General features: G+C 40.9%; 1 protein-coding gene across 1 annotated transcript in view; it reads right to left on the bottom strand.

Annotated features, from left to right (window-relative positions):
• Window positions 1-23,471, bottom strand: part of LOC107117988 (probable acyl-CoA dehydrogenase 6) — an 87,059-nt gene that overhangs the window by 24,873 nt on the left and 38,715 nt on the right. Inside the window, exon 3 of the mRNA XM_015420196.1 lies at window positions 13,759-13,888. Coding sequence (XP_015275682.1) covers window positions 13,759-13,888 — 130 coding nt within the window. The remainder of the gene's footprint in view (window positions 1-13,758; window positions 13,889-23,471) is intronic.

Genomic DNA, 23,471 nt, shown 5'->3' with positions numbered 1-23,471 from the left:
CATAATTTGAGTTTGCAGATTAGAGGAAATCCAAATGGGGTATAATTCAGATTTAGACGAACTGACTTGAAGACCAGAAATTTTCCCAAGGTCAGTTAGAATACGTTTTATATGTGGTAACGAATGTATAGGGTTAGAAATATATAATGTCAGATCATCAGTGTAAAGATTGACTTTATGCTCCGTGCCTCCTAAAGATATTCCCAAGAAGTCCTTGCACTGTCGCAAATCTTCTGCCAGTGGTTCTATCACAAGCGCGAACAGCAGAGGCGAGAGGGGCAGCCTTGCCATGTGCCTCTCGTCAGATGAAAGGGATAAGAAGAACAACCATTCACACGGACACTTGAAGTAGGATTTGCATAGAGGGCCATCATAGCATTTAGGAAATTATTGCGAAATCCCATTTTTCTGAACAACGAAATCATGAAGGGCACTTCCACAGAATCAAAAACTTTAGTAAAATCTAAAGCTAAAATAACAGAATCAATCTTTGAGTGGCGACCATGTATGATGACATTGAGAGTTCTCCTCACATTGTCTGATAGTTGACATTGTGGAATAAAACCAGTTTGATCTTCTTTAATATAGGTTGCAATAAAGGATTTGAGCCTTTTAGCTAGAATAGATGTAAATATTTTTGCGTCATGATTGAGTAACGCAATAGGCCGGTATGGTGCGGGGTCTGTAGGATCTTTATTACCTTTTGGCAACACTACAATATTGGAGTCTGTCCAAGATGTTGGAATTTTACCTTTTTGCAAAACATTATTGCAGGTGATGAGTAAATGTTCTGCAAGTGTATACTGAAACACCTTGTATAATTCTGAAGGTATACCATCTGGTCCAGTTGATTTATTCATTTTCAAAGATTTGATGGTGTCCAACAGTTCTTGTAAAGAAATCGGTTTTTCCATAAGAGAAGCATGCACTTCCGATAATTGTTGAGAAAAAGAAGTGGTATTTAAGAACAGATTGATGTCAGATAGTTTAGGATTATCAGAGCTGTAAAGTTTGTTTAAAAAGTCAGCAAAGGAATCAGCAATGTCTTTAGATGAGAAGCAAGAGGAGTCCTTGGGCCTTTTTAAAGAGCCAATGAAAGAAGCTTGTCTTTTAGTATTAACTCTCCATTTAAGCATACAAATGTTTTTGGAAGATTTGACCCAAAGCCATTGTTTTAGAAAAAGAAGATTCTTCTGAATTTGATTGACGTCTAACACTTCAAGAGCTTTGTGTTCTGCCAAAAGTTTTTTAAATTCCCCCCCCCTCCTGTTCTTTTGTGTTCTGTTTCCAAGTCTCCTATCCGGGCCAGCAGTTCTGTCCTAATACAGTTTTTTTCTTTTCGCAAATGTGAGGTGATTGTGATTATGGACCATATCGAATCCCAAATGACTGTAGAAGAAATTTCAGGTGAAAAATTTTCTTTAAAGAAATTGCGAATGTCGTTCTCTAATGAATTTCTTACTGTTTCTATCCGTTGTCCAGCACCTGTCTGTGTTTGCACTTGTATCAGTGTTAACCATGCATTTTAGCCACGAATGGTCCATTAAATACCTAGGTTTAATAGTATATCCATTGTCCAGCACCTGTCTTTGTTTGCCCTTGTATCAGTGTTAACCATCCATTTTAGCCACGCATGGTCCGTTAAATACCTAGGTTTAATAGTGGCAGAAGAAACACATGGGAGAAGTGACTGAGAAACCAAAATATAACCAATTCTCATGAAAACATTATGTCTGGCCGAGAAATATGTATAATCTCTTTCCACTGGGTGTAGCATTCTCCAAATGTCACAGAGCTAGTATCTGACAAGAAGTTTAGAAAGTTTTGTAGATACCAGATGTTTACGAGGTCTACGAGAGGTAGGCCATGACCTATCCAGATTGCCATTAGAGATGAAGTTTAGATTGGCTCCAATAATAAGATCTCCAGCCAAGACCTTCTTGAGTGAGACAAAGGTACTATCTAAAAATTTAATTTGTTCTTGGTTTGGGGCATATATACTAGCAAGAGTCACCTGTTTCCAGCCAAGAAGCCCTTTAACAAAAATAAACGACCCTGTGGATCTATGTGTTTGGCTTGTATCACAAAATTAATATTTTTGGGTATAAGAATAGCAACCCCTCTACTTTTGGAGTTTCCTGGAGCTGGGAACTGTAAAGGATATAGTGAGGATTTCAGAATGTCATTGTCTTCGTTTCTTGAGTGAGTTTCTTGGACAAAGATGATCCCTGGACGAGTTTTCTTCACATGCTGCAGAACTTTTTCCCTTTTAATAGGATTGTTCAAGCCTCTAATATTGACAGAGTTGATTTTCAAATCAATCACCATTACTTCAAACGGTAGTACAAAAAAAAAGAATATAAAATTTTATCAGTAACACCCTATATAAGGAAAGTATAGTCAAATCAGACCACTTTTTAAATGATAAATCTAGATCAGTAATAAAATAATAATATACTGAGAAATGCTGGTCAACCAAACACTTCTGTGGATTGATAATCCACAAAATATAGAAGTAGATTATTTGTTCTTAGTATTAAAAGAGAAGATCCACACACTAAGAAATTTATGTTAAAAAATCATAATTTAAGAGGAAAATTACCACAATCAGTAGAATTCCACAATTAGTGAATGAGGACATATTTTACCTCAGAATACACCAGGTCGCAAAAGCAATTGACAGTTCCAACTGTCATGTGGGGGGGGGAGTTTGAGGTGCGGAATGGAGTGAACTCCAATCAGCTTCCATATGCAAATTACCTTGAAATGCTGGCCCAATCAGAGAAGAGTGGCCTAGGCTGCAGTGGGTGGGAGAGAACTCAGGCAATGCAGCTAGTGGATAGGGACAGCTTCTGAGTGACATATCAGGGAGCCAACTGATTTTGCCAGGCATAGAACTTTGCCACCCCAACTGGCTTTTATATTTATAGAGAGAAGAAAGATAGTCTATTTTAGACATAAGGGTTCCACTTTTGCCCAAGAATTAGAGGGAGGGGTTTCACAAACTTTTCTTTTCCTAATGTATACTCTAAAGTAGGGGTCTACCAGTAGCACACCAGCTGCTGCAGAGTAGCCTGTGCATCCCCTACAAGATTCCTAGAAAGATCACAAAAGAATTGCTCTAGCCTTTTATATGTATAAAAAGTGTTTGTGTCATAGAATTTTCCACTGTGCTTCTTAGCTGATGGCATTATTTCTGGTGCTGTATCTAGGACAGAACAAAACCTGGTAATGTGCCAGGGTACAAAGTAAGTTAAGGTATTTTTCATTACCCAGAAGTAGCTCGCATTAAAGAAAAGGATGGTGACCCCTGCATTCAACAAGTAGTCCGTGGATCAGTTCTTGGAAACTACACATACTAGAACTCACAACCTTACTGGTACAAGCAAATCTACTCACACAGCCTTTGTACCATCTAATTTGCTAATGTATGTACAAGTAATCATAAGATTGCTGGTCTCAAACTATTAATCCGGGATTGCTCCTAAAGGGTTTAAACAGGGGCAGTCATCTGGAGAGTGCCCTATTTACTTCAAGGACTTTGTAGGATAAAAGACGTGCTGACCATAAGGTGACCTTCTCCCCATTGCTAGCTGCTCATGAGAAACTGAATAGAGATACTCTGGGCAGCCCAGAAGGAACAGATAATCAAATACTTTTTAAAAGGGACAATGAAAGAAGCCCCTGCTCATATCCAGACAAAACATTCTTAGCCAAATAAAACACTACTGTAAAGTCATGGAAAGACACAGGCTTACACTTTGCTTCTTTGTGTACCAAATACTCCTGTAGGCTCTGAGTGCATATATTACTTCTCCAGTGTTCACTGACTTATGTACAGGAGGAAATGCCAGAATGCATCCACACATGGAAAATCATTTCTTGAACACATGAAGCTGCCTTGCACCAAATCAGACCCTCGATCCATCAGGATCAGGACTGACTACTCGCACTGGCAGTGGCTCTCCAGAATCTCTGGTAGAGGACTTTCACATTACCTACCACCTGATCATTTCAGCTGGCAACACTGGGGACTGAATCTGAGACTTTGCCAAGCCTTTTACATACCACTACCACTGAAGCCACAACCTCTCCAGTTCTCTCCTCTGTTATAAGAAAGTTATTCCCCTTCGTACAGTAGACAGAGGCACCCTCAAAGCACTAACACTGACCTTGAAGAGAATGAAACTTCAATGCAATTCCGACCACAGTCTTAAATGCGGGGGGGTGGTGGTGTTACAGGAGGATCTAAACATCATCATTACATTGACTAGAGATACATTCAGTTTCTGCATATAAATGTCCTTGTATCCAAGGAAAATGCTTCCTTAATTCCTCTTAAAGAGCAAGCAATTTGCTTTCTGACAGATGGGATTCTTCCCTCACGGAATAAAAACATGTCTAATGCACGCACTTCATTCTGATTTAATGGGGACTATGCTCCACTCTCTTAATGTGGGGGGGGGGTGGAATTGATAGTACTCATTCTTAGGCACCTCACAGGGGGAAAAGAAGCTTTGCTGCATGTCATACAACTGAATTAATTACAAGTGGAGAAAACTTTCTAATTAGGACTGACACTTTATATGACATATTGATAAAACTGTTGCTTCAAGTATGAACAGCTGCAGTTGGGTTCTTTATGCTCATTTCATTAAGACATGCTATGCATGCCCCTATTCAACACTACCACCCTCCTAGAAGAAGAAGAAGAGAAGAAGAGATTGGATTTATACCCAGCCCTTCACTCAGAGTCTCAGAGCTCCTTTCCCTTCCTCTCCCCACAATAGACACCTTGTGAGGTAGGTGGGGCTGAGAGAGCTCTTTCTAGAACTGTCCTTGAGAGAAAAGCTCCGCCAGAACTATGGCTTGCCCAAGGTCATCCAGCAGCTGCAAGTGGAGGAGTTGGGAATCAAACCCGGTTCTCCCAGATTAGAGCCCGTGCACTTAACCACTACACCAAACTGGCTCCTAGTCACATGACCTCCTTGAAAGAAGACGTTGAGTCTTCTAGAACATGCTCTATGCTTGACATACAAATGGGGCAGCATTTCTTGGCGGATAACACATAACTAAGACTGATCAGAAATACCACCACAGTCACAATTTGGTTAGAAATTATATTCTCCAGGTTAGAACACTCTAATACTTTCTACAAGGGGCTGCCCCACAAAAACCATACAAGTTTAATTAGTTCCAGACGCTGTAGCTAGGTTAATGTCAAGGGTTGGGTATAGATCTGTAGTGGCTACCTTTTGCTCCCATTAAAGCATCAGTTCTTACCTTAAAGTCCTATATTGCCTTCAAATTCTAGATTACATGAAGGACCACCATCTGTCATACTCTCTGGCCTGCCAACTCAGTGTTAATTTCAGGCTCTGCTCTCTGTGCCCTCATCTACAGAGGTCAAGGGGTGGTAACCAGAGACAGGGCTTTATCGGTTGTGGTACCATGGCTGCGATCATGTACATTGAATTATCCACTTTCAATGCACTTTCCAGCTAGATTTTACTGTGTGAACTGGCAAAATCGAGTCGGAAAGTGCATTGAAAGTGGATTATTTAGTGTGTGGGATTGCAGCCAACATCTGTGGAAAGCTTTCCCCCTGGAGGTTCACCTGCACATATTCTATTACTTTTAGGTATCAGATAAAGGCAATTTTTATTTGCCCAGGCTTCTGTTTGAGCTTCTCATGGCCATTTTATTACCTTTCCTTTCCCCAGATTTTACCTGTCACTGTTTTATCTGACTGTCCTGCTTTTACGCATTCTTTGATTTTTGTTTTCTTGTTTATTCTTGCTGATTATTATTACTATTTTTGCTGGCTGTGTTATTTTAGGCTGGTTTTAGAGTTTTTGTGGTTCAATACTGTTGTTTGGTTATTTTAAATTGTGGAATGATTACTTTTACTGCTTTGAATACAATGCAACTTACCTTGAGCTGTTTCTTGGACAGAATTAATCCTAATAATAATCCAAAGTAAAATTGGCAATTTCCACCGATTCTCCCTTCCTGCTCAAAGCCCTGATCATGACATTCCTCAGTCCCCCCCCATCCCCCGGGAGTAGCATTTTGTGGAGATCAGTGGGTTGTAGTGGGAGGGGAGAAAGGCAGGAGAGTTTCATTCTGCTAATGGAAAATTTAGTCTGGATCTAACCCAGCATTTGTTAAAACATCCACATATACCGTATTCCCCCCCACCTCATTGTACACAAGTCATACAGGTGCGCATTTTCTTATAATACCCAAGTCCAAGGTTTGTTTAGCCTGCCTATGAACAATAACTCTCTGCTTACATTTACCAAAGCTTTCACTAATAATTGTGATTAATTATGCTCCTTTAAGTCATCAGCTTCCAGTGACTGTATTAACCTTCCTCAGAACACTCTCTAGTTTCATCTGAATGATCCAGGGAAACCAGAAATGAGAAGTAAAACATTCACTGCAGAATGCTTAGTACACAGAGATGGTGTTATAGCCTATGGCTAAGAGGGGTGTTGAGCTGGCCTTGGTATGAAGCCCCACATAGTTCAGAAGGGTTTCTGGTTTAGATTTTTATTGTCTAGTTATGGAACATCAAAACACCTAGAATTAATTTTAAAACTCTGAGTAAGCCTAAGAATCAGGGAGGAATTGGTTACCTAGATCTAAAATTATATTGGGATGCATCACTCCTAGCAAGCCTATTAAAAACTCTAAATCGAATCCCAAGTTTAGATTGGATACACATAGAGCAAAGTTTTGTTTATCCAAAAACCTTGCCTGTAATATTTTGGAATAATCCAAAGGTCAGGCCAAACTCTGTGGCTAATAACATTTTCCTTTTAAATTCACTTCAAATATGGGATGGATGGTGTTCCAAGCTTGCACCCCCAATATCACCACTTTACACAGATGCATGTTTTACAGGTTACGGAGGAAAACTCACTGTACAAGGATAAAAGATTTAACCAAGAACACTAAGGTTTTCGAGAAATCTGTTTTAGAGGCCAAATTAGATTCCCAGGTCAATTGGTATCAATACTTTCACATTAGAAACTTGGTTAACATGTTTAAAGAATGTTTGTTGAAATGTCTGACTGAATTTGAATTTTTTTTAAAAAAAATACCTCCAGCTAGTGACAAAGGAATTATCTCAAACATCTACACAGTCTTATTAATGGCCTCCAATAATAAACTACTATCATATGTGCAGGCTTGGCACAGAGACCTTGGTTTTACACTCTAAAGTTCAATGGCAGATATGGCAATCTAAATTGGTTACTTCCAGATCAATCAATATTAAAACTCAGATGCTTAAAATATTAATGAGATGGTATCTTACTTACATCAGTTAAACTTCATCATATGAACTGCAAACAGTAATCAACCTGCTGGAAACAGTGTGGAGACTGAGGTTCCTATTTTCATACTTTGGTGGTCTTGTAAGCATGTTCAATCATTCTGGCATCTAATTCAAACTCAAATATTTACTATCACAACCTATCTAATTCATTTTAAGCCAGAAGTAATGCTGTTGAATTTCTTTCAAAATACAGGTATACCCCTGTTAAAACTTAACCTAATAGCATTTTTATGTGCCGCAGCCTGCTTAGTCATTGCGTCAGCTTGGAAGAGCAGTAAACTCCCTTTGTTATCCAATTGGTACAAGAAGATATGGAATATATTTGTAATGGAGAAAATTCTGAACCAATAGAAGCAGATGGAGACAGACCAATACATTTCTGATTTTTCTGAAACATGGCAACCTATAATTGACTTTATAGTAAGCAATGAAGCAATATTCCCCTTCACCCACCAACATTTGGGTTCTATATCTACTGATTCAACCATTTATTAAAGAGTTAGAAATAAAAATGTAGTCGATTATAGTATGTACCTGGTGTTTGTTTGAAAAATAAGTGTAGTCTCGTTCTGTATCATGAAAAAATCTCCAAGTGTCAGCCAGATCATATCTTTGTATTATTATTTTTAGCCTACTGAAATTACTGTGGAAAGACAGTTTTGTCTTAGATTTGACAGATTTTTTGTCTACTGTAGTGTCCATTATATAATTCAAATCTGCACCTATTATGAGAGGTCCTTCTTGGAAATCACTGAGCTTTTTCAGGGTGTCTTGTATGAAGCTAAGTCTTGTATGAAACTTTTGTCGCTTTTGTAAAGTCTCTGCAAAAAGGTCTGGTGATAGGTATGTCTATAGTGTTTGACCAAATTAGACAAGATTATGGCATCATAATATAATTGTAGGTCTGGGACTGCTAGGCGTCCTAGTCTTAAAGGTTTCATAAGGGTTATATGATTAATTTGTGGCTTTTTATATTGCCAAATAAAATTAGAAAGAACCTTTTGCCATTTTCTAAGAAGGGAAGAAGGCAATGTTATGGGAATGGCCTTCATATAAAATACCATTTTTGGAAGAAGCAACGATTTTACTACTCTAATTTGTTCCAACAAAGTTAGATTGAAATCATCCCATTGTTTTGTAAGGTCTGAAATATAAGAAGAGAGCTGTAGATGGTTTACTTTAATAAGGCCTTTCAAATCTAAGGGTGTTTGAATTCCTAAATATCTAAAGGCTGAGATTACCCATGCATAGTCAAAGTATGATTTAAGGCGAGTTGTAGTTGATTCATCCTGAGAAGATCCAGTGGCCATATTGGAATTAGTTAATGTTTAGTTGAGGTTCCTCTTTTAGAGCTTCCTGAGTTCAAAAAGTCTTGTAGAAGATTTTTAGATGGAAAGGTATTTCGAGGTCTGTTTCCCCTGTTTCTTCCCATGCTCTGAGAAAGATTTTAAGGAAGTCTGAGTCCAGCGAAGGTGAAATTGGAGGAATCGGGTGAGGAGCTCAGTCTCTATGCGTCTGCCTCCATGAAGACTGACGCCCTGCCCCCCCTGATTTCTAACTTCTGATGTATGTTGTTTTAAAACATTTATTGTACAATTTTTCTCTGTTTCAATAAAGTTTATGGAATCTGTGGGGAGGGGGGGAGACATGCCAGAACTGAACCTGGGATCTGCTATGTACATAGAACGTACTCTTCCACTGAGCTACAGCTCCTTACACTGGAACCAGGTACCCATAAATGTGTGGTCCACGATCCTTTCTCGTCTAACCTCACCTCGGCTAGAGTGTATTCCAAGAATGTTACTGTTTTTGTGGAGGTTTTGTGTAGCTAGTGAATTGCTGAAATCAGTATCCTAGAAGGTGTCTTTGCCACATTGTTGAAAAACACTGCAAATGTAAGCCAAAACACTGAGGGGGAATTAAGCCATGCTTCAGCTATTTATTGATTTATTTTTAAAGCCACAGGGAAGAATTAAAAATAATAAAAGTCTGTCCTGGGGACTACCTTCCACAGTCCATTGCATAAAGCTGCCATTTTATCCTCTGCAGTACAATAAATGGGCTACAATTCTGGAGGAGGTGATTAAGTGTAGAACTATGGCTCATGAATGCGGCCAGTAGGTTTATACCATGCACGTTTAAGGCACAGAAATATATATACGTGTGTGTGTGTGTGTGTATTTTTTTTTCTCCTTTGGAATGACTTTTCAGGAGAAAGCCGGGTTGGTACATAATAAATCATGAAGGAATATCTCCATTTCCACCTTGTACAGATAAACTGAAGTGTGGTGGTGTCGATTCAGAAGGGAAGGAGACAGAACATCCTGCGTTTCAGATTTTCTTTTTTTAACTTTCCAAGCCTTAGGGCTTAAAATGCCTTAGGGCTCTTGTGCCAATAAACATGTTTTAAGTATAACAATTTTTTTGTTAATTTATGGGTGGTGTTACAGTCAACAGCTATTTGTTTCCTTCATAATAGTGGATTTCTGAGATCCAGCATGACCATGCTGGTTAGAGGACTGGACTTGAACTTGTGCTGAAATTTTGTAATTGGATCTTCCTGCTATGCAATTATACTCTGATCCCAACCACCACCACCAGAGGAGAAAATACCATTACCAATATGGATTAGGATAAGAGACAGTGGCATAGGGGATTCCCTCCTCCACATCCGCTTTTGGTGCCAAATTATACGCGGGATTTTCAGTCACAGAATCCCCATGTAAATGTGCAGTTAGGCTCTATTTTTTGCACAGAAGGGCTCCTTATTCTCTCACACACAAATTCTTAGGGAAACGATTTCTAAGATGCATACTAAAAATCCTGTTGAGATTTTCCTTTATGGTCTTTTCGACTTTAGTGTCTAGATGCTAAATTGCTGATACTTGCATATTAATCTCTCTTGCTGAATTAGTCTCTCCCATTGAATTACTTCCATTCATCTTTTATAATCACATATCCAATCTTGTTCTTGTCTCCATTTAGTTGTATGGTAACATTATGTGCCGACGAGCTCATTTTTAACTTGCTGGCTCATCTCACTAACACATACCGTGAATACTTTTATCTCAACAGCCTGTGACTTCCAAATATGATAAGCAGAAGTTTGGATAAACTAGAGTGATTTTTGCTATTCTGAAAAAGTAAAACCGTAATCAGGAAACTCAGATATTGGAATAGTACTATACTATTGCTACTTATTGCTTAATTTGCAAAGGGCTCTATGATTTTTATTGCATTTTTGCCTTCATAACAACCCTGTTGCATAGATCAAAAGCAAAGAGATCATGTGTTCAATCTGATTACTTTTTGCACTGTGCATTTGCATCCTGATTCCAACTGGCCCTTGTAACCCCCTACCACCCTCTGACCTGGATAGAATGGCTGATGGATCTTTATTCTCATTTGCATCTGGTGAACTGAGCTTTTCCTCTTTTAGAGCTTCCTGAGTTCAAAAAGTCTTGTAGAAGATTTTTAGATGGAAAGGTATTTCGAGGTCTGTTTCCCCTGTTTCTTCCCATGCTCTGAGAAAGATTTTAAGGAAGTCTGAGTCCAGCGAAGGTGAAATTGGAGGAATCGGGTGAGGAGCTCAGTCTCTATGCGTCTGCCTTCATGAAGACTGACGCCCTGCCCCCCCTGATTTCTAACTTCTGATGTATGTTGTTTTAAAACATTTATTGTACAATTTTTCTCTGTTTCAATAAAGTTTATGGAATCTGTGGGGAGGGGGGGAGACATGCCAGAACTGAACCTGGGATCTGCTATGTACATATACCGTACTCTTCCACTGAGCTACAGCTCCTTACACTGGAACCAGGTACCCATAAATGTGTGGTCCACGATCCTTTCTCGTCTAACCTCACCTCGGCTAGAGTGTATTCCAAGAATGTTACTGTTTTTGTGGAGGTTTTGTGTAGCTAGTGAATTGCTGAAATCAGTATCCTAGAAGGTGTCTTTGCCACATTGTTGAAAAACACTGCAAATGTAAGCCAAAACACTGAGGGGGAATTAAGCCATGCTTCAGCTATTTATTGATTTATTTTTAAAGCCACAGGGAAGAATTAAAAATAATAAAAGTCTGTCCTGGGGACTACCTTCCACAGTCCATTGCATAAAGCTGCCATTTTATCCTCTGCAGTACAATAAATGGGCTACAATTCTGGAGGAGGTGATTAAGTGTAGAACTATGGCTCATGAATGCGGCCAGTAGGTTTATACCATGCACGTTTAAGGCACAGAAATATATATACGTGTGTGTGTGTGTGTGTATTTTTTTTTCTCCTTTGGAATGACTTTTCAGGAGAAAGCCGGGTTGGTACATAATAAATCATGAAGGAATATCTCCATTTCCACCTTGTACAGATAAACTGAAGTGTGGTGGTGTCGATTCAGAAGGGAAGGAGACAGAACATCCTGCGTATTGTGTTACAGTCAACAGCTATTTGTTTCCTTCATAATAGTGGATTTCTGAGATCCAGCATGACCATGCTGGTTAGAGGACTGGACTTGAACTTGTGCTGAAATTTTGTAATTGGATCTTCCTGCTATGCAATTATACTCTGATCCCAACCACCACCACCAGAGGAGAAAATACCATTACCAATATGGATTAGGATAAGAGACAGTGGCATAGGGGATTCCCTCCTCCACATCCGCTTTTGGTGCCAAATTATACGCGGGATTTTCAGTCACAGAATCCCCATGTAAATGTGCAGTTAGGCTCTATTTTTTGCACAGAAGGGCTCCTTATTCTCTCACACACAAATTCTTAGGGAAACGATTTCTAAGATGCATACTAAAAATCCTGTTGAGATTTTCCTTTATGGTCTTTTCGACTTTAGTGTCTAGATGCTAAATTGCTGATACTTGCATATTAATCTCTCTTGCTGAATTAGTCTCTCCCATTGAATTACTTCCATTCATCTTTTATAATCACATATCCAATCTTGTTCTTGTCTCCATTTAGTTGTATGGTAACATTATGTGCCGACGAGCTCATTTTTAACTTGCTGGCTCATCTCACTAACACATACCGTGAATACTTTTATCTCAACAGCCTGTGACTTCCAAATATGATAAGCAGAAGTTTGGATAAACTAGAGTGATTTTTGCTATTCTGAAAAAGTAAAACCGTAATCAGGAAACTCAGATATTGGAATAGTACTATACTATTGCTACTTATTGCTTAATTTGCAAAGGGCTCTATGATTTTTATTGCATTTTTGCCTTCATAACAACCCTGTTGCATAGATCAAAAGCAAAGAGATCATGTGTTCAATCTGATTACTTTTTGCACTGTGCATTTGCATCCTGATTCCAACTGGCCCTTGTAACCCCCTACCACCCTCTGACCTGGATAGAATGGCTGATGGATCTTTATTCTCATTTGCATCTGGTGAACTGAGCTTTGGCCAACAAAAGCTTATACCCTGGAAAATTTTGTTTCTCTTTAAGGTGCTAGTAAAGGTAAAAGTTTCCCTTGCTCGAAAGCCAGTCGAATCAGACTCTAGGGTTGTGGTGCTCATCTCCATTTCCAAGCCGAAGAGCCAGCGCTGTCCAAAGACGTTTCCGTGGTCATGTGGCTGGCATGACAAGATGCCAAGGCACACAGAACGTTGTTACCTTCCCACTGAAGCGGTACCTATTTATCTACTTGCAATTTCTTGCTTTCGAACTGCTAGGTTGGCAGGAGCTGAGACCAGAGATGAGAGCTCACTCCGTCATGTGGCACTCGGGTCTCGAGCTGCTCAACTACCGACCTTCTGGTCTACAGTTCAGCATCTTAACCACTGAGCCACCACAGCTCCTTTTTAAGGTGCTACTGGACTCAAATATTGTTCTACCACTACAGAACATGGCTACCCACCAAATACCAGCCCCCAATATGTCATGGAGGATACTAGCAGGGGTGAAAAAATTATCTGCACAATGACCATGAATTATGCTGTGACTGATACTTGATACGACTGGGGATGGGAAATGTTTCCATGGATGTGCTAATCCCTATGATCAACATAATGTCTGGGCCTTAAGAAAGAAGTTTAGAATCTCAATGCATATAGGGATTGAACTGGAGATATAGTCATAATGCTTAGTATTTAATGCTTTTCCTGCATGCTCAAAGTACTTCATATACAATATTTCAGTAGTGCTTATGACACTTTGTAAACCATTGTGTGGAAGAAACAATAGTGGCATGCTTAAAACACACAGTGAATGAGATGAACTAGGGACTTTCGAGTTCTTCTTGCTGAATCTGTCAAGCATGTAACAGTTCTGCATACAGTCAAACTGTACAGCTCCTGTTATCTTTTGTTCCAAGGATTCTGAAGTCATGTGACTCCCAGAAGGAAAACAACACTTCAGAGGAGGTAAACAAAAAGGAGTCAGGGTTTCTTGTTGGAAAAATTTACCTTGCAAGGGCTGGAGTAGCCATGTCACTTTGCACTCCGATGGCCATGGGCACACCTCCGCAGCGAATATTTCCCAGCTCTTCTGCCACTGCCATGCTGTAGGAAAAGTCCAATCCCAGGCCACCATACTCTGGATATGAAAAAATTAGTGTATGTTTAAAATGATAACACTGTTACTTAAACTTATAGAAGCAAACACAGGGATTTTCTTTTTTTTATTTACTACATGTCAGTCTACCTTTCTACAACAAATAAACTCAAGGTGGATAAACTAATCTTCTACAGGAAGTCCTCCTTTCACTCAGCAGAAGGGACTTGTCAGATGCAGCCCGCAATTTTCAAACATATAGTATCAACTCTTTTTTCCAGCAAAATGATGACAAACCACGTGGATCGAGAAGTCATCAGACTGAATGTTGTCACTACCCTCCATCTTTCAGCACAAAAACCTGTTTTTGGCCACAATATACAAAACCACTCAGTCAAGACTTCAACAGGCTGTCAAGGTCTCTGTTGTTGACACATGTTAGAAAACCTTATTTGACTGTGTAAAGTAAGCCAAAGAGACATACTTTTAAAATCAGATATTAAAAAGACAGCATGCCATTAACAGACATTTGGAAAAACAGGCCCAGAAGGTTGTTTTGAAACAACAAATGAAACAATTTTTAAAAAAATTTCACCTAAAGTTTAGCACTTTGAGTACTGACTTCATACTAAAGAACCTGTGAAAACAAAAACAATCTTCTACATGTAAAAAACGCAGATCCTTAGAAGATGTAAGGGTCCCAAGACAGGTTTTCTTTTACTTCTTCCTTCCTTTCCTGCTAGCTTATCTGTACAGGAAGATATCATGCAGGAATTCAGCCAGCTCTGGCCAAACAGGGAAGGGCTGTAGCTCTTCCAGATGACCCCCAATCTCTTTGCATAAGACTATGAGAACTGCTGCCAATGGAAAGTACTAAGCTAGATAGCCCATGGTCTAAGTCATATGTGGCAGTTTATAAACATGGCAGCTTATAAACATGGCAATAGCAATGGATCACACATTTCAGAAGTGGAGGGATATTTAAAGGGTTAATTTACTTGCACAGTAATCCAGTACATAGAGGGGTCTGATGTCACCTAGTAACTAACTGGGGCCTGGAAATTTCTTCTTCTAGAAGCTATTTTGGTTGTTCCTTCCTTTGATGCCTGCTAGATCTGCTGCAGGCCAGGAGAGAGATCTGCACTGTACCTGTTAGCTGATCTGTGTGTCTGAAAGTAAAATAAAAGTTTTACTTGAAAAAATCTTCAGCCTGGACTCATTCTTATTTGCAAATCTGCAACATCTTTCACAAGGAACTGCTACATAGCCAAGGAAGCCAATAGGGTACTCCTTGAGCTGTTAAGAATTCAGGAGGGTTGTTCACTGCTCTTGCTGGTTTTAATTGTTGCCTCGATCCCTCTCTGTTTTTCCTCTCAACTACACAAGACTGAAGACTAACAAAAGCCTGTCAAGGTAGTAAGTAAATGTTTATAATATGTTAACATACACTGTAATATTTTAGTGTTGCCTCATTTACGTTATACTCCGTGGGGATCCCTACAGTGAAAGTTCCAGCACGGCTAGGAACCAGTAGGAGATTGGGTACAGCTGTCAATGATGGTGTGATGTTACTTCCATGAAAACCTGAAACTGATGTCACACCTCTCTAGGAGCTACTAGAAACTCTATGGTAAAACTATACCATTTTTGACAATTCTTAGAGATTCCTCACATCACATCCAGGTTTTCCCAGAAGTGACATCAGTCCTTTCTAGGAATTTCTGGCAATTTCTAGAGAGGAGTGACATCACTGACATCACATCAATGCTGATGACCATTTAATTTTTTTCCCCTTTATCTCACCAGCTGCTGGAGGACCAGTAGGCTAGGACCCCTAGGGGTGAAAAATCTCCCACCCCCAATGGGCACATGGCAACCCTATGAGCCAGGATCTGCTCACTGTATGCTGCCCATTTCATAATTGATTTAAAGTTCACCAGTGTTGGTATCTCTTCTAGTAGCTGATGTTCATCAAATTCACAAGCTGATCTCTCAAAAGGCTGAAAGAGCTTTAAGAATCTTTATATTGTCACTCCCAAACTAGATGCATACCTGTGCAGAAGGCAGCACCCTTGCCAGCAATGAGAGCCTTTAGCACCTGAGGCTGCCTTGCCTCTGGCTACAAAAAGAATGGGCAGGGGGCAAAACTCTGTATATGTGCTTCCCAACATGTGCACTGAAAGTCTGGCTCATGCCCTTTAACTTTCAGTGTAAGAACATAAGTAGAACCCTGCTGGATCAGACTAGTGGTCCATCCAGTCCAGCATCCTGGCTCACACAGTGGCCAACCAGTTCCTTCGGTGGGCAACAGAGCATAGAGGCTGAGACCTTCCCTTAATGTTAACTCCTGGCTCTGGGATTCAGAGGTTTCGTGCCTCTGAATGTGGAGGTTCCCCCCCAGTCACCATGGCTAGTAGCCACTGATAGACTTCTCCCTCCCTTGGTTCCTCCTTGCAGAGGAGCTGGCCTGATCCTGTTTCTCCCCCTCCTCCCTCAATCCTCCAAGTGCTCTGGAGTAAACTAATTTCTGCAGCAGCCAAATCGTTTGCTCACCACTTTAAGGCCAGTTGCTCACAAAGTAGACGTTTTGCTCACAGCTTCACAGGACTCTGCAGCTTAGAGGGACTAAAAGCTGCCGGCTTCCCTGCTGCCCCCAGATTCCGTTTGTGATCCCAGGAAGGATCTGGCCCCTGGGGCTGCAGCGACGAAGGGAGACATGTGGGCCCACAAAGGCAAGGGGTGTGTGTGGGAGGGAGCAAGCAGGCAGGGGAAGGCAGGAGAGAGACCCCAGGCACAGGCCGGGGAAAAGGGTGGCCTCTGAGTGAGCGGGCAAGGGGCTTGGCGCGCATGCCTACCTCGCCACCTCCCTCCTCTTGGTGCAACAGCAGGAAGTCAGAGAGGCCAATCTCCATGGTGGAAGGGGGGGCGCCAGCCTCGCAGGGCTTTCTCATGCCCTGTGCTCCGGCGGCAGTGGGAAGGAAGGTGCCAGCCTTGCAGAGCTTTCTGTGGGCCTCAACTTACCTTCCTTCTGCATTGTGGCTGACCAACGGCTGCTGGGAGCATGGGGCGGGGCTTGGTCATGTGCCCGCCCCCTAACGCCTCACTCCCAGAGCATCGCTCCGGCACGCTCCGGGGCGAACTGACCCCTGCTACCTACACAGAAGCATTAACTTACCCTCCCATTTCCATAATCAAACAACACCAATGAGCCAAGAAAACAGATGTAGGTTGATCCTCTTTGTCTATTAGAAAGGCTGCCATAGGCATTCAGATAACGGTTAGCATTTTTGATAATTTCAGATGAAATGGTTTCCAGAAAATTAGCTATAGGCTCATTTGATTTTAAAAGGGCTTTATTCAAATGTATCACACTATGTATCACATAGTACATTCAATCACATTCTCCTTCAGCTTACTAAAGCTGGGTTTTAAATGAAAAAGAACCTATCAGATATGTTCTATTTTTAAGTGCCAAGGGAAGAAACAAAACAAAAGGCTTTTAAGTTGTAAATGAAACCCTTGGCCATTTAGAACACTTCAAATTTCACTCAAATAAAAATCTTTCTCACTTATTTCATTCTAATGTGCTGTTTTACAGAACATACCTTCCAGTGGCAGTGATGATAACATGACAGAAGGTTAATGGATTATTTTTTTAGTGTTATATGAGAAACTATTGAAAGGGGGTACTTTCAATTATTGTGCATTTTTCTGTTGATCATTATTTTCAAAAAGATATTAGTTGCTACACTCTTAACAAGCAACTCACATACTGACCGTGACCACTGGATTTTTCAGGGTTCACATGCACATGTACCAAGCCTGTATGCACATGATAAAATATGTATGTTGCTCCTGTTCACATGACATGGCAACTGTATGTATGAGGAGAATTGCAGGTAGTACACTCTCTTATTATGCGTAGTTGGTAGGATCCCGCAGTACGCATGCTTATAACATCTAAAAATGCCTTGCAGCAGAATAACAGAGACCATTTTTCCTTGCTCAGTCTTTTAGACACGAGGGGGGGGGGGTAATGATGCAATCAAATTCAGAGTTAACTGCAATCCTATTTTCCATTGTGGCTGTGGTAGCCAAAAGGAGGAAATGGGGGCAACTGCACTGTGCTCTCAAATTAAATTCAAGAAGTGTCTTACCTAGGGAGAGACTGTGGAAGAACATGGAGGGTAACCATCAGTGATGGCATGATGCCACTTTCCAGGAAAATCCAGAAGTGGCATCATGCCTTTTTAGGAACCACCAGAAACCCTATGGTAGAACAATAGAATTTCCAGTAATTACTAGAGAGGCCTAATGTCACTTCTGGGTTTTCCCCAAAAGTGATGTCAACACTGTTGCCCCCAAAGCCTTTTTAATTTTTTTTCTCTGGAAATGGAGGTGGTGGCAAGGGATCCCCTGTCCCCAGCCAGGGACAACCCTGGTTTTAACTTACACCACTTCTTTTGCTGTCAGAAAATCATGAGGCAACATCGAATTCCTTCTAAGCTCTCCTTGGTCCAGGAGCAATCCCACCAACCTCACTACATTTAAGTCCTTGTGCTACCAATGTAGTTGCAGCCACCCCTGGTACAAAGATATCACTACACAGGGCCACTTCTTAGGCTCAACTAATACAAGGGAATTTAGAAGTACCCAAGGAGCCTGCATTGGCTATAGTTTTGGCTCATTTATGTAGCAGTTTTCTAAAGTAGCACATTTAATGAGTAGCTTCTCCACACCCTCATCCAGATCATTTATTAAAATATTGAAAAGTACTGGGCCCAGAACCAAGCCCTGTGGCACACACCCCCCCCGGACACCTCCCTCCATTCAGATGAAATGCCATTGACAACTACTCTTTGAGTGCGGTTCTCCAACCAGTTCCCTATCCACCTAACTATCCTAGAGTCCAGTCCACAGTTCTCTAGTTCACCCATCAGAACATCATGGGGAACCCAGTCAAAAGCTTTACTGAAATCCAGGTAAACAACATCAACAGCATTCCCTCAATCCAGTAAGCTCATCACTCGACCAAAGACAGAAATGAGGTTGGTCTGGCAGGACCTGTTGGGGACTAATCCGTGCTGGCTTCCCCAGATCACCAAGCTGTCCTTTAGATGCTTGGAGATTGCTCTCTTTATAATCTGCTCTAATATCTTCCCTGGGACAGACTAGCCTGTAGTTTCCTGGGTCATCCTTCCTTCCTTTTTGAAAATTGGGATAACATCTGCCCTCCTCCAGTCTTGTGGTCCATCTCCCATCCTTCAAGAGGTCTGGAAGATGATGGACAAAGGCTCTGCAAGCTCTCTAGAAAGTTCTCTGAGCACTCTTGGGTGCATACTATGTGGCACAGGGGATTTATACTAATTCAATGCAGCCAGGTGCTTCTCAGCTACCTCTTTGTCCATGTCAACCAGCAGTCTGGATGCCATGCCTTGCTTACTACCATCTCTAGATGAGTCTGTTCTCCTCAGGGAAAAAAAACTGAGGCAAAATTGGCATTAAGCTTTTCTGCTTTCTCTCTGTCCTCTGTCAAAGTTTCTCCATTTTCACCCAACAGTGGGCCTATCGCTTCTTTTAACTTGTGTTTGCTTCTCCCATATCTGAAGAAGATTTTCTTGCTGTAGTGAGCCTCCCTGGCCAACTTTAGCTCACTGTGAGCTTTGGCCTCTTGATAGCTGATCTACAGAACCTAGCAACCCACAGATACTCTTTTTAGATGTATGTCCTTGCCTCCATTTCTTGAACATTTCCTTTTTCTCCCTTAGCACATAATGCAGTTCCCTGTTCATCCACATTGGTTTCTTGGATCCCCTACTATGTTTCTTTCTTGTTGGAATAGTGATGGCTTGAGCTCGCAAGAGCTCTTGTTTTAGGAGAGCCCAAGATTCACTTGCTCCCTTCCCTTCCAGCAGTTTTGCCTATGGAATGATTCTCACCATGCCCATGAGTTTATTAAAATCTGCCCTACTGAACTCCAACATGAACTTCCTTGGTCCCCCACAGCCAAAGGAATTCTAGCAGGACATGATCACTTCCCCCTAAAGTCCCCTCCAATCTTATTCAGGCTTTCAACTAGGAGTTTTATCTTACCAGCTTTTTAATGGTTTGCTCTTATTTTATGGATCATTTTTATGCTATGTCCAATGGATTTTTTTTAATATTGTGATTTTGTTTTAATTGTAAGTCACCCTGAGCAGGATTATGAAGAGGCAGCACAAATAAATAATATACCTAAAATGCCAGTTTGCTTCATAAATATGAAAATCAAGGAAGAAGAAGGAGGAGGAGATTGGATTTATACCCCACCCTTCACTACCCAAAGGAGTCTCAGAACGGCTTACAAACTCCTTTCCCTCTGCACAACAAACACCACGTGAGGTAGGTGGGGCTGAGAGAGCTCTTTTGAGAACTGCCCTTGAGAAAGCAGCTCTGAAAGAACTTATGACTGACCCAAGGTCACACCAGCAGCTGCATGTGCAGGAATCAACCCGGTTCTCCCAGATTAGAGTTCACGCTCCTAACCACGACACCAAACTGGGGCTGGAAAGGAAGACTATTTTGTCCTAATAATGTAATAATTTATTCATTAATAAATGTTACACAGAGCTACCCTTGAGACTGACCTGGAAATTGCACCTCATCCAGAATGCAGCAGTGCATTTCCTTATGGGGACACCACTAAGAGCACATATACATCTGGTGCTGCGTTCTGCTGCACTGGATCCCAGTTGAATTCCTGATCAAATTCAAGGTTTTGGTTTTAACATTTAAAGCCATATGCAGACTGGGACCAACATATCTACAGGACTCTCTCTCCCAATATGTCCCTTGAAGAGCTTTGGGCTCCTCTGATCAACATCTACTGGTGGTCCATGGCCCAAAGTATGTACAGCTGGCCTAAACCAGAGCCAGAGCTTTCTTAGCATTGGCACCGGCCTGGTGGAACACTCTCCCAGTTGAGAGCTGGGCCCTGTGGGATATGATGCAGTTCCACAGGGGCTGAAAAATGGATATGTTCTCCCAGGCCTACGGTTGAGATTGTGGCAATTCATCTTTACTGGCCTCTCCTGCCTTGCTATATTCCATCATGGCTGACTTTCTCACCCACCCATTTGTTCTACATCATTTCATCTACAGTTACCCTCAATTAGAATCCATCAGGACTTTAATTTAATTGCACAGTAGACACCTTCAAATGTTTTAGCAATACTTCATAATCATTTTATAGCTTTTAATGTTGTATTGTAGATTAATTATGTTGTATGTTTTAATCATGTTGTAACCTGCCCTGCGGAGCTGCGGTGGCTCAAGTGGTTAAGACGCTGAACTGCAGGCTGTGGAAGGTCGGTAGTTTAGCAGTTCGAGACCCGAGTGTGCCGCATGACGGTCCTGTCTCTAGTTCCAACTCCTGCCAACCTAGCAGTTCGAAAACAAGAAATTGCAAGTAGATAAATAGGGACCACTTCGGTGGGAAGGTAACAGCGTTCCGTGCGCCTTGGTGTCTAGTCATGCCAGCCACATGACCATGGAAACGTCTTCAGACAGCGCTGGCTCTTCGGCTTTGAAACTGAGATGAGCACCGCAACCCTAGAGTCGGACTCGACTGGCTTTCGAGCAAGGGAACCTTTACCTTTACTTTTTAACCTGCCCTGAGCCTGTGTGCAAGGGAGGGAGAGCTAAAACTTAAATAAATAAAGAAAAAGTTAGGGAGAAATTTAAAATAAAGGGCAACTTCACACCTGTCCTATCATTCATGGGCACTGCAAAGACATGTGTTCAGCAAGAGCATTACATAGCCTTACAGTAGAAGTTTATGCATTTTTTAGAAAATCAGAACAGAATGAGGGCACACATTTTTAGTTGATGCACAATATTATTCTTTCTGGAAATAAATTAACAGTAATTATCAGTTGAAAGGTTTAGCAGGTGCATAGTTGATTCTAAGCAACTTAAACACCTTCTAAGAATGGAATCATAGCCTCAACAATAACAAAAGAAGAAATACCGTACAATCCAAAGCAGAGTTATACCCTTCTAACTCTGTTTAGGATTGAACTGTTAGTCATCTCAGTGATCAATATCAGAGCACAAAGAATCCTATGGCCAATTCTGAGACATGCGGCACAGATAGCAGCCAACTGACGTCTGCTTTACACTTGTACTTCCTCGTGGACACTATCAAAATCTTTCCTACAGTTAACTCGCTGTCGTTGGTCTGAGCAGACATCGATGATTAATTGCAAACATGTTGTTGTAATTAATTTCAGATCAAAGCATATTAAAACTGACTAATGAGCATAGCAGCAAGGCCATGTTCATTAAAAATTTAAGCTGCAGGGCCATTTCTTGCTCCTAGTTGCCAAAGCACAGGGAAAAGAATGCTTGACTTAACACCGATTAATTACTATGGATTTTAGGGTTGGCCTGTAGAATAGTCAATGTATAATCAATGTGTAGGTTGGTGTATGTCAAACAATGTGCATGTGAGTATATGTCAAACACTGAAACCTTGCACCTTCCACCTTAAATATTCTACAGGTCAAACACATTTTCAAGAAACTGAATTTCCCAGCAAGTGTTTAGGCTGGCCAGTAAATATGTATAATTATAGGCAACAAACACAAGGCTAACATAGCTTCCCCTCCCACCATTAAGATAAAAGTAATCATGGAAACCATTATTGTTTTTTACGCACTTTGTTTGCAACAAAAGCAGCAGGTATAGTTTGAAAAAGCCATATAATACTTTTTGTTAAAACCAACTAAAATAACACAAAACAGTGTGAAAGTCTACAGGCTATTCAGAATTCTTCATCAGGCTGGAGTTTTTAAAAAGGGGATAGAAGCAGATATTTCAGGACCTCATCTTATGGCTTGTGCAGAATGCCAGACAGATTTGAATAAATAAAATGCTGTTGTGTAGAGCAGGTATCAGGTGGTTTCTGAGAAGAAGGGAGAATGGGATCCCCCAATAGGAATATAAAAGCCAGCAGGCATTCCAATTGGCCACTAGAACCAAACAGAACACACAGTTCCCTAAAACAGCCAAGAGCAAAGAGAAAGTGTGACTGATTAAGTACTGGGTTAAGAGTCAGTGGAAATTAAATTTGGTAATATTATCTATTAAGGTGGGGAAGGCAAGAAACCCCATAAGGCCATTTTCCTTCAGTTGAAAAAATCTTCTCTTTGTCAAGTTAGGTCCAACTATTTGCAAAATAGACAGGTTAGAGCTAGTCATGGTGTTCCAAAGTAAAATCCATAAACAGAAGACTTTGGCTTTTGTTGTTGTTGGGAAGTGCTTCTAGAAGCTTGCTAAGATTCCCATGAGGATAATTAAAAGTTGGAAATATTGATTTCCTGTCACTTCTATTGTACATCTCATGAAGTATATAGTCACGTTCAGTGTATAGTCATGTTCAGTGTTCAGCAGAGTGCAGCTGAAGCTCAACTATTATTCCAGTAGGTGTGAAAATAAAAAATGGGTTCTGATTTCCACAAGAATCTCCACAATCCCTGACATTAGAATGTCATGGGTTGTTTTGTGCCTCACACTCAGTTTGTCTTATGGTTGTCTGGGTGCAGAGAGAGGTCTTCAGAATTCACACTGCTCCAGATTCAGTCCT

This window comes from Gekko japonicus, unplaced genomic scaffold (genome assembly GCF_001447785.1).
Source record: "Gekko japonicus isolate JY-2015 unplaced genomic scaffold, Gekko_japonicus_V1.1 scaffold154, whole genome shotgun sequence".
NCBI classification, from domain to species: domain Eukaryota; kingdom Metazoa; phylum Chordata; class Lepidosauria; order Squamata; family Gekkonidae; genus Gekko; species Gekko japonicus.
Note: the sequence above shows the minus strand (reverse complement) of the source record. Positions and strands in the feature narration are given on the sequence as shown.